The following is a 14,037-nucleotide window of genomic DNA, read 5'->3' as shown; positions in this document are numbered from 1 at the left end:
TATAAGGCCTTTTAAGGGAGGAATGAGCTCAATATCCATTTCTAACATGGTATCAGAGCCAACCCAATCCAATGATGGGCCCTCCCAATATCGTTGTCAACAGATGACGTTTCGGATAGTCCACGCTGCTCGTGCGGGGGGTGTATTGAAGTGTCCCACATTGGATTGAAGATAGTGGCATGAGCCACTTTATATGGTGAGGCAACCCTCTCCGTTATAAGGCCTTTTAAGGGCGGAATGAGCCCAATATCCATTTCTAACATGGTATCAGAGCCAACCCAATCCAATGATGGGCCCCTCCAATATCTTTGTCAATATATGACGTTTGGGATAGTCTACGCTGCGCGTGCGGGGGATGTATTGAAGTGTCCCACATTGGATTAGAGATAGTGGCATGAGCCACTTTATATGGTGAGACAACCCCTCTCCCTTATAAGGCCTTTTAAGGGAGCAATGAGCCCAATATCCATTTCTAACACTATTATACTTGTCTTTTAATAAAAAAAATATTTAAAATATACGAAATGCCAAACAAATCGAGGCATTTTAAGGGAGGAATGGGCTCAATATCCATTTCTAACACTATTATACTTGTCTTTTAATAAAAAAAATACCTAAAATATACGAAATGCCAAAAAAATCGAACCTTTGTCAACGAATCACGAAACTTGTACATACCATTAAAACTTTAGATTCATCTTTGTCGGCAGCACATCATCATTTGTAAATCTATTTTGTTTTTTTATGAAGGTATTTCAAAGATTTTTTTTTTTGATAAATTAGTTGTATCTCAAAGACTTTTGTTGTTGAATTCTGTGGTTCCGGGCTATAGTAAAATTTGAAATTCAATTTAGTTATGTAAAGAATGTAGAAGAGTTTATGTTGTGAGTTGTGATTGTATGTGGTTGGAGACTATTAAAAAGTAGGGAATTTGATTTGGCTATGAAAAAAAATCATAATATTTAATTTGGGGTTTGCCTTATAGAGTAAAATAGTAAATTCATAATTATTTATTTATTATTATTTTATATAAAGGATATAGTGAATAAAATGAGTGCTATTAATAGAATTATCCTTAACATTTTGTAGTCACCCCAACCCCATCTACAAACCATGTTTTACCATTAAATTTGTTGAAAATCGAAGTTCAGACAATCGGGAATCTATTGATGCTGAAAATCTCACATAATCGCAGATGCACAAATTTTATATGGGAGGTCGAAATTAAGAATATCATATGTATCAACAATAAGAAAAAAAAAATCAAAATTTAAATAAATAAAAAATTTGATAAAAGTATTAATACGTTAGCTCTATAGCAAGAATAATGATGATATGAAACGCATTTTGGAGAATTGGACATGGCACTTAAGCCCGAATTTTTTACCCGGCCCAGCCCAAATTAAAATTAGGCCTGACAGCCTGGCCCATTAAGCTCAATTGAAATCTGTTCAATGTCGTCTTCTTCTTCTTTCCTTATTATTTTATCGCAAATTCTTGTGTACGCTCGGTCTCACGGTCAGACGGGTCTTTGACCAGGATGAGATTCAGTATCCCATAATTTTATGTGTGCCACTGTAATTCTATGAATTATATTTAATTATATATCCTAGATTAATTGAATAAATCCTAGTTAATAATCACACAATTAAACTAAAGTATACAAAGTTGAAATTGAAGAAAAAATATATAAAAAAATAAACAAAATTGAAAGTGGGACATATATAAAGTATGATACACTGAATCTCATTCCGGTTTCACCCGCGGTCCCTTTTCCACCGTAAACACTAATCTTCCTCTCATTTTCTCTACCTCTCTCTCCCCTTCTTGCATCCTTCGCAGCTCTCTCTCCCCTTCCGTCTCTCTCTTCTCTCCACTGCATCAGTGAACGCCAGCACCCGCAGCCGACATCCCGTCCTCCGCCGCCTGCTGCCCCTCGATCCGCCCAAACGGCCGCATCCGCCACACCTTCCTCCCACCATGATCGATTTGCCTTCAATTTTCCATGGATCTGAAAAATAAGATGCTGAGTGCTTGAGGTCGTGGCGGAGCCGATGGACGAGTTCCTGGCTGAGACGTGGCGGATATAGATCTGAAAACGACAACGCTTCTGCAAACTCACCGCTGCAGCGGCGCAGGGAGCTAAGCAAAACGCCAACAAGCAAAACGTACGTAACAACAACGCTAGCTCATGGATTTATATTCACGATCCTTAGTTTGGAGATTAGGTTTTCTTAAATATGGTAATCGAGAGAAGCTAGGTTGAGAAAGAACAACATGATAGAGAATGTAGAGAGAATTGGTAATGTCTCTGATATATTTCTTTAGATTACAATGCACCCTTTTATAGTGTAAGGGTGAATCAAATGTCAAACTACAATCTCTTAAAATCAAATACAATCTCTTAAAATCAAAAGCTAAAGATTTTATCGTTGAATTATTATTCATGATCTTTGAATAATAATCTTTGACTTATGCAGATGGTTATTTTCAACAGGTTTGAATTCCTGATCTTTGTTGCAATGCTTTCGGTTGTCACCATCTTTAACTCCTCCAAAAAAATCATCGACACAAATCTCTTTCGGGAGGGTATCCAGATTTGGACAATCGTGGATTTCTATTTTCTTGAGCCAAATTATAAATGCACCTTTTCCACATTGTACATTTCTCAGATTCCATAACTCTTCGATGCATAGGACTTCGAGACCACGTAAATGCACCAAACGTCAATGAAACAATTTTTGGAGGGAGATTATTTGGTAACCTGGTAAGGAGTCCATCCAATTTGAGTGTATAGAGACGTAGAATACCAATCTCATCCAAACAAGGCATGCTTCTGAAACGATACCCTCTTAAGATTAGGTGTTTAATATCCGCCAGCACAGCCAATGATACAAAGAGCTTGCTCACATTTGAGTTTCCATCCAATCCTTCTATGCCCAATTTCTTAAGACAAACAAACTTTCCAAAGCCCAAGAGCAGACAATTATCAATCGAGACGTATGTTAAGGTCTCCAGAGACTGCGGCCAGACTATCTTGAAAGGCTTCCGGCAAATCACATCAGACATGTAGAGGTGAAGAAGACTATCCAGTTCCCATATAACATGTGGCACCTCCACCATAAAGTTTTGAGCTATGTCAAGAACCTCAAGCTTTTTCAACCACACCAACGACTGTGGAAGCTCTTTTATGTAATTATTTCTCAGCCACAAGTATATTAATTCCATCAATGTGCAGATAGTTTCCGGTAAAATCTTCAACCCAAAATCTTCCAAGTCAAGTATCTTAAGTAGTTCAAAGCTCTTCCAATAAGACGGACTAGTGTTCAAGTAGCCACCTCCATGGAAGAAGAGAGAAACAAGATGCTTATCTTGATCCGTGGAGTAGTTGAACTTGTCTCTGCTACAAATGATAACACGGTGATAACGAGGACTCTCATAGGGTCGATTATTTCCATTGTTCCTTAGGATATATCTCAAAACCAAGCTTCTCCTCCGCTTTCTGGATGGATAACATGTGTAGCATAGAATTCATGCTATACTCCGTGCTCTTCTCCTTGACATCAATAACAGATTCATTAATTAAAACACGCAGATATAGGCTCAGAGTTCTCCTACTGCAATCCAAATCCGTATCAACCTTATGTAGAAGAGTTGTATGTTCCTTAAAGTTCGACATAGGCTCCAATTGATGATAAAATGGTTCGAATAACTTCAATATTGGACCAAAATCAACTGATTCAAGGACCATCACATTTTCTCAACATTTGTTACCCCATAGGCTCCAAGGACTTATTGTTTTACAAAACAATTGCCAGCTCTTCTCAGAATCCAAAGGTTTCATCTAATGAAGAGCTAAATTTATAGCAAACTCTTAGAAATCTAAGGGATGAGAATAATATTTTTTGCAGTAACTTGAGCAATATATTCCAACATCGATATGAATAAACCACAATTATTGCAACTAAATGTCATTTACAAACACACAACAACCAAGTGGGAAAATAAAAACTTTTCAAATTAATGCAAACAAGCAAAACGTGCGTAACAATAATGTAGACAATTGCGCTAGCTTATGGATTGACATTCACGATCCTTATTTCAGAGGTTAAGTCTGAATTCTTGATCTTTGCTGCAATATTTTTGGTTGTCACCATCTTTAACTCCTTCAGACGAGTCATCGACACAATCTCTGCCGGGAGGGTATCCAGATGTGGACAATCGTGGATTTCTAATCTCTTGAGCAAATTCATTGCACCTTTTCCACATTGTACATTTCTCAGATTCCATAACTCTTCGATGCACAAGACTTTGAGAAGAAGGAAGCTGTCGTGCAAGATCACCATTTGTTGACCAGTGAATGCATTCCGCAATTTGAGGTGTTTTAGCTTAGGTAGCTTCTCTAGTAGTGGCATGGGGTCTTCATCAAGACAACTATTAACCAACCTCAATGATTTAATATTTGGAGGGAGATTACTTGGTAACCTTGCAAGGAGTCCATCCAATTTGAGTCTTTTGAGTCTGTGTAGAATACCAACTTCATCCAAACAAGGCATGCTTCTGAAACGATACCCTCTTAAGCTTAGGTGTTTAAGATTCTCCAACACAGCCAATGACACAAAGAGCTTGCTTACATCTGAGTTTCCATACAATTCTTCTATGCCCAATTTCTTAAGACTAATAAACTTTCCAAAGCCCAACAGCTCACAATTATCAACCAAGACGTAGGTTAAGGTCTCCAGAGACTGTAGCACGTCTATCTTGAAAGGCGTCCGGAAAATCACATCAGACAAGTAGAGGTGGCGAAGGCGGCGCAGTTCCCATACAATATCTGGCACCTCCACCATAAAGTTTTGAGCTATGTCGAGAGCCTGAAGCTTTTTGAAGCACCCCAACCACTGCGGTAGCTCTTGTATGTAATTATTTCTCAACCCCAAGTATCTTAATTTAATCAATGTGCCAATACTTTCCGGTAAATTCTTCAGCCCAAAATCTTCCAAGTCAAGTATCCTAAGTCGTTGTTTAAAGCTCTTCCAGTAGGATGGACTAGTGTCCAAGTAGCCACCTCCGTGGAAGAAGAGAGAATCAAGATGTTTATCTTGATCCGTCGAGTGGTTGAACTTGTCTCTGCTACAAATGATGACACGATGATGACGAGGACTCTCAGAGGGTTGATTATTTCCATTGTTCCTTAGGATCTCAAAACCAAGTTTCTCCTTTGCTTTCTGGATGGATAGCTGACAAACATGGATTTCGTACCTCAATTCCACATGATTTGTTGTCATTTCCCTTCATATTTTGCTTGCCAATGCGTGTTTGTACCCTAATGTTGAGTTTTATGAAGATTTGATTCCTTGGTGTAGTTTTGGAGTGATTTCAGGAACAATCAAGGATTAATTGGAGGATTTTGAAGACATGAGATTGAAGTACTTCTCGAGATGAATCCGTGAGCGCAAACGGCGACCAAATCCGAGTCCGGACGAGGGAGAACGGAGCAAAACGAGCGGACTGTGCAAGGAGCCCAGGGCCCCGCGGTCACCACCCGCGGCCGCGGGACTGACCGCGGGCCCGACCGCGGGCCTCTCCAAAAGCTCCCCCACGGTCCTACGCCGCGGTCACGGCCGTGACCGCGGGAGAAACACGGAATTGATGGTTTTGGTGGGTCCCAGACGCGATTTCAGCCCCCAAATACCCATTTTTCCCCCTATTTTCATACCATTCACCATTCACACACATCTTTCATCTTCCCCAACATTCAACATACCCAATTTCATCTTCTCCAATACTCCACATCAAAACCCTAGCCTCCATTAATACATCCACCTACCAAGATTGAAGCATTGAGGAGGAGAGAAGGAAGAAAGCAACCTTGAAATAGGATTTGTCACTTTACTCTCTATTTCATTTATATATCTCTTTGTTTTTGGATTGTTGTTTGTGAACATGTTAGGCTAAAATCCCCCATTGGTTTGGGGATTAGGCTAGTAGATTATGTAATGGATTGATTATTATGCTCAATATTTGTCTTTGATTATGCCTTCTTCATTATCTTTTCAAGCCCTAGCATTTAATTCTTGTATGGATTGTTGGCCACTTTCTATGCATTTGTAATTTGTGATTTGAATCGGGAGAGGATAATCATAATAGATTAGGAGCTTGAAACATATTGACTCAATAAACCGGGAGGTTGAGAGTTGGGTGAGAGTTTACCGATCATTTGTGCTATTGAGAGTTATAGGTTAGAAGTTGACCGGGGACGGCAACTATGACCCGTAATCTACAGTTTTAGTCGTCCGGGAGGGGGCTAGAACTAGTGGGGAGATCACTCTAGATAAATAGGAATATCAAGACTAATATTGAGCTAATTTGAAGTCCATTGCTAATCCATCGATGCCTAATCCCTAAACCACCTTCATCACTTAATTAATCCACTTTATTTGATTGTTCTTATTTTGTCTTTGAATTTGTTAGTTAATCAAACCACTCACCTCCTTGTTTAGTCTAAATAGCTCTAGCATAATGACTTAAGGTAATCACTAGAATTTGACTACTAATCCTTGTGGAATACGACCTTGCTTCCCTATATTGCAACTACACCGTATACTTGCGGCGTAGTAAAAATAATAGCGAAGAATAGCATGTGTAGCATAGAATTCATGCTATACCCCGTGCTCTTCTCCTTGACATCAATAACAGATTCATTAATTAACTCACGTACATAGGATTTACATTGATATTCATGTTTCACTTCTCCTACTGCAACCCAAATTTGTACCAACTTTTCTTTCCTCAAAGTTGTATTTTCCTTAAAGAAGGACATAAACATGAAGAATGACTCCAGTTTGGGATTCCATTTACGATAAAATGGTTCCAATAACTTCAATATTGGATCAAAATCAACTGATTCAAGAAGTTGTTCCCATTCACTCCCTCATGAGAGTTTCTTTTCCGCTAACTGCTTTCCCACCGCTTTTATAGCTAATGGCGGATCGCCACATTTTCTCAACATTTGTTTTCCCATAGGCTCCAAGGACTTTGGGAATTTGTGCTTACCTGTCAATCTATTCCCATGGTTTATTGTTTTCAAAAACAATTGCCAGCTCTTCTCAGGATCCAAAGTTTTCATCTGATGAAGAGCTAATTTTGGTTCATATATGTCTGTATGCGTTATGTGACTTGTGAGCAGCAATCTGCCTCTTTTTCCTTTATTCCCTGCTTACATAAGAACAATACAAAATGGGACATCTAGAAGGTTCAAAATTTAATTACAAAAACTTGACACAACTAGATCATAGGCAGAAAGATGATCATACCTTTTCGAAGAGCTTCCAAGAAATGAAACAAGCGTATTTGTTTGGGAATGTCGTCGAGAACTATAAGATATCGCTTCCCTCGCAGGTGTTGGCAAAGCATATCTCGGAGGCTTCGGTTGCCCATATTCTCCAATAACGAAGACGTATGGAGTTTCTGAGGAACTACCTGTTGTATGAGTTTGATAAGTAGCTCTTTCATAGTGAAGTAAGTAGAATTAGATACCCAAGCACGAAGCTCGAATTCCTTAACGACGGTTGGATGGTTGTATATAAGTCTGGCAAGAGTTGTCTTTCCAATACCAGCCATCCCTTTGATAAGAGTAGTCCAACTTTTAATAACATTAACTATTATGCGAAGCAGCGTTTTCACATCTTCGTCCAAGCCCACCACGTATTTGTCATCATCAACATTCTCGGATGATCTGATTAGGGATGTCAATGGGTGGGTTTTACCCGGACCAGAACCAGAACCGTTCATTACCCGTTGAGCTATAAGCAATGGTTCTGGTTCTGGTTCTAGACCTGACCCATTTAGACCCTAAACCTGACGGGTCCAGATCCGACCCGACCCGTTTGTTATGGGTCCGGTCCGACCCGACCTATTTTGCCGCTAACCCACTACCACCCACCCCCCACCCACCCTTCCAAATTTTTTTTTTTTTTTAATTTTTTTAAAAGAAATTTCCTCCCCAATTCCACCCCAGCCCCGCCACCCCCACCCACCCCACCCACCCCCCACCCCCCCCCCCCAAAAAAATTTTTTTTTTTTATTTTTTAAAAAAATTTTCCTCCCCAATTCCACCCCAGCCCTGCCACCCCCACCCACCCCCCCACCCCCCCCCCCTCCAAAAAAAATTTTTTTTTTTATTTTTTTAAAAAACATTTCCTCCCCAATTCCACCCCAGCCCCGCCACCCCCACCCCACCCCACCCACCCCCCACCCCCACCCCTCCAAAAAAAATTTTTTTTTTAATTTTTTAAAAAAAAATTTCCTCCCCAATTCCACCCCAGCCCCGCCACCCCCACCCACCCCACCCCCCCCCTCCAAAATTTTTTTTTTTTTACTTTTTAAAAAAATTTTCCTCCCCAATCCCACCCCAGCCCCACCACCCCCACCCCGACCCATCCCTCCAAATTTTTCTTTTAAAATTTTTCCTCCCCAACCCCACCCCAGCCCCGCCACCCCACCCACCCCCACCCAATTTTTTTTTAATTTTTTTAAATTTTTAAAAAAATAAAAAAAAAATAAATTGGGGGTGGGGGGTGGTGGCGGGGCTGGGGTGGAATTGGGGAGGAAAATTTTTTAAAAAAATAAAAAAAAAAAAAATTTTTTTGGAGGGGGGGGTGGGGGGTGGGTGGGGGTGGCGGGGCTGGGGTGGAATTGGGGAGGAAAATTTTTAAAAAAAAAAAAAAAAAAAAAATTTTGGAGGGGGGGGTGGGGGGTGGGTGGGGTGGGTGGGGGGTGGCGGGGCTGGGGTGGAATTGGGGAGGAAAATTTTTAAAAAAAAAAAAAAAAAAAATTTTGGAGGGGGGGTGGGGTGTGGGTGGGGTGGGTGGGGGTGGCGGGGCTGGGGTGGAATTGGGGAGGAAAATTTTTAAAAAAATTAAAAAAAAATTATTTTTGGAGGTGGGGGTGGGGGTGGCTGGGTCTTGGTCATGAGACCATGGGCTTTTTTAAGTTTGGTAATGGGTATTATTGGGTCTATGGGTCTTATAATACCCATGGGTAATTAACCTACCCACACCCATTAATTTTTCACTTAATGGTCTGGTCCGGTGTGGATCCATTAAGTAATGGGTCGGTTCTGGTTCCGGAACCGTAACAATTTTAATGGTTCTGGTCCGGGTAAAACCCACCCATTGACATCCCTAGATCTGATGTTGGGCTCATCATCTCGCAGTTTAAGCATCTGCTTCTTGATCTCTGCAATCCAACTATGGATGGACTCATACTTCCAATAATTGGTTTTGCGTTTTTTGCAATGATCAAGGGCATCGTCAGCCACTTCGTCAAGGTAAGATACAAAAAAATTTAGGGTTCTTCCCTCTTCCAATTTCTTATCCCTCACAATATCCAGAATCTCTCTCATCTCTTTAATTACCCTTTCCATCTCCACTTTTGATTCAACCTCTTTTGTTCCATCCTCATTTTTTTCATCCTTTGAGGGGTAATTGTACCCTCGATATTTTTCCAGCTTGTGTACCACAGATAAGAGGAGGGCCTCTGACATGTTTGAGCTTCGACCAAACTGCCCTAATACCCAATTTAACACCATTAATAGCTACCAAATAACACATTCTAACAAATCCGTAGAAAAAATCGATTTTGGATTGAATGAAATTCATTCCAACAAATCCATAAATTATTAGTACAACTTTAGCGGGTATCATATTTTCTTATATATATATATATATACATATAGGGTCAAGTTTAACAGAGAATTATTATATATTTCATTCTGAACAAATCTATGCATTTTATGAACAAATCAACATAACTAACGAACAGACGTATTTAGTAAAAATAGTGAAAGTCTTGCCCCCATCAAGATTCGAACGCAGGTCAAAATACTTGTTCATACGATATATTAATTTGTTCGTCAAAATTATAGATTTGTTCGTTTTTGTTTTCACGAATTCTCTATTCTCTAAATATTTAGCATTCTCTGTTGAACTTTTCTCTATACTAACAAGAATATCAATTTATACAGGCATCCAAATGATAACGGGTTTATCAAATTTCCTGAAGTGAAAGATTTCAAATAATTAAATTTTTTGAATCAAAGAAAAAGAAAAATACCTGTTCGTGATTCTTTGAAGAATAATGGCGAAGGGAAGCAGTAGAGCTGAAGACATGTGATAGAAGTTTTCTCTCTTATTTCTTGTGGCAAAAGATATCCACAATAGCAGCACCTAAACCTTATATAATAGTGAGCATAAGGCTAGGAACCAATAGACGAGAGACACGTAGAACAAAAGTAACAAAGGTAGCAAAAGGTAGCAAAAAGGAAAATAACAAACTCATGCACGCAGGCATGCATTCACATTATTATCTAGCTGCACTCCTTCACCCCCCCCTCAAGCTGGACGTGGTGAAGATCCACCATGCCAAGCTTGGAAAGTAGCAGACGAAAGCGAGGGCCCCCGAGAGTCTTAGTGAAGGTATCTGCCAGTTGCTCCGTTGTAGAAATAGGTAGAGGAACAAGGAATCCCACACGATATTGATCCCTCACAATGTGACAATCAATTTCCAAATGCTTTGTTCGCTCATGAAAGACCTGGTTCTTTGTGATATGTATAGCCGCCTGATTGTCACAATATAAAGGCAAAGGTTGAGGTAAAACAATGTGAAAGTCAGAACAAAGATGAGACAACCATATCATCTCCCGAGTAGTGGTGCTGAGAGCTCTATATTCTGACTCGGCAGAAGACGCAGAGATGGTTGCTTGTTTCTTACAGCGCCAGGAAACCAAGGAGCCACCAAAGAAGATACAATAACCTGTAAGAGATCGCCTTGTATCTGGACATGTGCCCCAGTCAGCATCACTATAGGCAAGTAAACTGTGATCTCCACCAGTTGGATAGAATAACCCAAGGGAAGGACAACCTTTGAGGTATTTGAGAACATGTAGAGCAGCCTCCCAATGAAGAGTAGTAGGAGAAGAAACGAACTGACTCAATTGTTGTACTGCATATGAAATATCAGGACGCGTGAGATTTAGATACAACAAACGCCCCACCAGACGCCGATAAGCATCGGGCTGTGGATGAGCAGTAGAATCACCAAAAAATAAACTGCAATTCAAAGGGAGGGGTGTAGATACTGCTTTGCAACCAAGAAGACCAGCAGAATCTATAAGATCAAGGATATATTTTCTCTGATTAAGACATGTACCGGAATTGCCACGGGCGATTTCCATCCCCAAGAAATACTTTGCAACACCCAAGTCTTTAATGGTAAACGCTGAGTGCAGATAGGCCTTGAGCTCTGTGATAAGAGTAAGATTGGGGCTAGCAATGAGCACATCATCGACATAGACAAGCAAACAAATAAAAGAGTCACCGTCACCTTTAAGGAATAAGCAGTGATCAGCATTGGATTGAACAAATCCATAACTGAACAAGTGTTTGCTAAATTCTGCATTCCATTCTCGTGAAGCTTGCTTGAGGCCATAGAGACTCTTGATAAGCTTGCAAACTTGTCCAGGCTGAGCATTAGTATAACCCTGAGGAGGCTGCATATATATTTCATCATGTAAGAAGCCATGCAAGAAGGCATTGTTAACATCTATTTGATGAAGATGCCAATCATACTGCGTCGTCACAGCAAGGAGAAATCTCACAGAAACAAGTTTAGCAACAGGAGAGAATACCTCAGTATAATCAATACCATACTCCTGATTGTATCCCTTAGCAACCAAGCGAGCCTTGTAGCGCTCAACACTCCCATCAGCATGAAGTTTTATTTTATAAACCCATTTGGAGCCAATAGCTCGCTTACCTGGAGGCAGTGATGTGAGCTCCCATGTTTGATTACGTTCAAGAGCATCAAGCTCTGCTCCCATAGCATCTCTCCATTCAACAAATCGACTAGCATCATGATAAGAAGTGGGCTCGCGCAGAGCTTGAATGTTCACGAGGAAGGCAGTATACTGAGGGGTAAGAATAGGAGATGTAGTGTAAGGGAAAGTATATGGTGTAAGAGTGTCAGTATTGGCTGAAATAGGGTTTGAAGCAACGGTTATGTGACCAATGTAGTCATGCATCCAAACAGGAGGTTTGCGGATACGTGTGCTGACTCGCACTGGGACATGAGATATAGCAGAGGGAGTGGAGGTATGTGGTGGAGTAGAAGGTTGTATATCAACAGTGGATGTAGGTGAAACAGGAGAGACTGTGTGACTTGAGGGAATAGGTGAAACATGTGTTATGTCATGTGGGTGGATAGGTGCTTGTTCATCATTAATGAACAATGGTGAAATATTTGTAGGTGTGTCAGATAGAGGTAGAGATGAGTATGTGGTTGGCAGAAATTTAACATCGCGCCATGTGATTACCTTCCCCTCAGCAATATCATATAACAAGTAGCCTTTATTGTTCATAGCATACCCCAAGAAAATGCAAGATTTACCTCTTGGATCAAACTTCTTTCGATTTGGCGCAAGATCCACTGCATATGCGAGGCACCCAAAGGGCTGCAAGAGAGACATATCAGGTTCTTCATCAAATAACACAGAGTAAGGTGTCTTCCACCCAATAACTTTGCTAGGTATGCGATTAAGAAGCCAAGTTGCAGTAAGAAGAGAGAAAGGCCAAAATGTAGTGGGCAACTTGCTGTCAAACATAAGAGCTCTAGCTATTTGCAAAAGAGTCCTATGTTTCCTTTCCACAATTCCATTCTGTTGTGGTGTATACACACAGGATCGTTGATGATGTACTCCAAATTCACTTAACACAGCAACCACATCTTTATTAACAAATTCAGTACCATTATCAGTACGTATATTCTTTATAGTCTTCCCAAATTGTGTCCTCACCATTAAGATGAATTTCTTTAAGGTGGAACAGACAAGACCCTTAGAGCTCAATAGATATACCCAAGTAACTCTACTGTGATCCTCTACCACAGTGAGCATAAATCTTACATTACTCAAATTTTCATCGTTATATGGCCCCCAAACATCCATATGCACAAGCTCAAATAAAGTACTCGACCGCCTTTGCAAAATAGGAAAAGATACTCTAGTTTGTTTGGATTTTATACATACCTCACATTCCTTTAGCTGTGAAGTCTCTGCATCTCCAATCATTTTAGATAAGATAGGCATATGCTCCATAACTCCAACTGAGGGATGGCCTAACTCCATATGCCACCTAGCTATGCTTTTCTTGTTAGTGTGTGAAACAGCCAATGCAGTAGCTGTTTCAACCCCTTCCATGATATAAAGATTTTTGCTCAGCTTTCCAATTCCCATAATATGATCTGTTTTGTTCTTCTGTATGATGCAATGAGTTGAGGAGAACAGACACCGAGCTCCAGTATCCTTTGTTAGCTGAGCTACAGAGATCAAATTGTGTGTAAAACTTGGTGCATATAGCACTCCCTTGAGTAACAACTGATTTGCCAACTTTGCTTCCCCAAAATGAGTGACTGCTCTTATACTTCCATCTGGAAGATGAACATCCTGTGAACGTTCCAGCTTATGTATGACACTCATGAGTTGTGAGTTACAACAAATATGAGTACTAGCGCCAGAATCTAGTATCCATATCTTCTGTGATGTTTCATTCAAGACACTAAAGGCATAGTGCCCCTCAAATCCTGTGTCTGAATGCACCATATTTGCACCATTTGATTGATTTGTACTGCTCCCTCCTTGAGACACCAAATGACCAACGCATTTACTGATTTCATGTTGAATGAATTGTTGCAAGGAAGAATTTGCACCTGCTGTAGACTGCTCTCCTGTTCCTTCGTCAAGCTTCACATCTGCATAGTTCACCTTTGTCTTGCCCTTTCCTTCCTTCAATCGCTTATACCAGTCAGGAAATCCATGGAGTTTGAAGCATTCACTCTCCTCATGCCCATGCCTTTCACAATAAGGACAATACAGCTTCTGACGCTCCTCTTTGGTCTTTCTTCCCTTATAGGGCTGCTGTTGTTGTCCTCCATACGTGACAACCTCCTTCCCTCTCATAGATGCTTGTTTATTTACTGCAGAAA

The 14,037-nt window shown here is 40.4% G+C and overlaps 2 protein-coding genes across 2 annotated transcripts; both read right to left on the bottom strand.

Annotated features, from left to right (window-relative positions):
* Window positions 1-2,726: 2,726 nt before the first annotated feature.
* On the bottom strand, window positions 2,727-3,779 carry LOC131018299 (uncharacterized). Its single transcript, XM_057947025.1, has 3 exons — window positions 3,775-3,779; window positions 2,811-3,400; window positions 2,727-2,764 (listed from the first exon to the last, which is right to left on the bottom strand). The coding sequence occupies exons 1-3, from the start codon at window positions 3,777-3,779 to the stop codon at window positions 2,727-2,729; spliced, it is 633 nt and encodes a 210-aa protein (XP_057803008.1).
* Window positions 3,780-3,941: 162 nt separating this feature from the next.
* LOC131017556 (probable disease resistance protein At1g58602) lies at window positions 3,942-7,734 on the bottom strand. The gene is made up of 3 exons (XM_057946353.1): window positions 7,314-7,734; window positions 6,639-7,212; window positions 3,942-5,238 (listed from the first exon to the last, which is right to left on the bottom strand). Exons 2-3 carry the CDS (start codon window positions 6,824-6,826, stop codon window positions 4,074-4,076), a joined length of 1,353 nt encoding a protein of 450 aa, XP_057802336.1. The 5' UTR covers window positions 6,827-7,212; window positions 7,314-7,734; the 3' UTR covers window positions 3,942-4,073.
* Between the last annotated feature and the right edge of the window lie 6,303 nt (window positions 7,735-14,037).

Source organism: Salvia miltiorrhiza, chromosome 3 (assembly GCF_028751815.1).
Source record: "Salvia miltiorrhiza cultivar Shanhuang (shh) chromosome 3, IMPLAD_Smil_shh, whole genome shotgun sequence".
NCBI classification, from domain to species: domain Eukaryota; kingdom Viridiplantae; phylum Streptophyta; class Magnoliopsida; order Lamiales; family Lamiaceae; genus Salvia; species Salvia miltiorrhiza.
The sequence above is the reverse complement of the archived record's forward strand: the minus strand, read 5'-3'. Positions and strand labels throughout refer to the sequence as shown.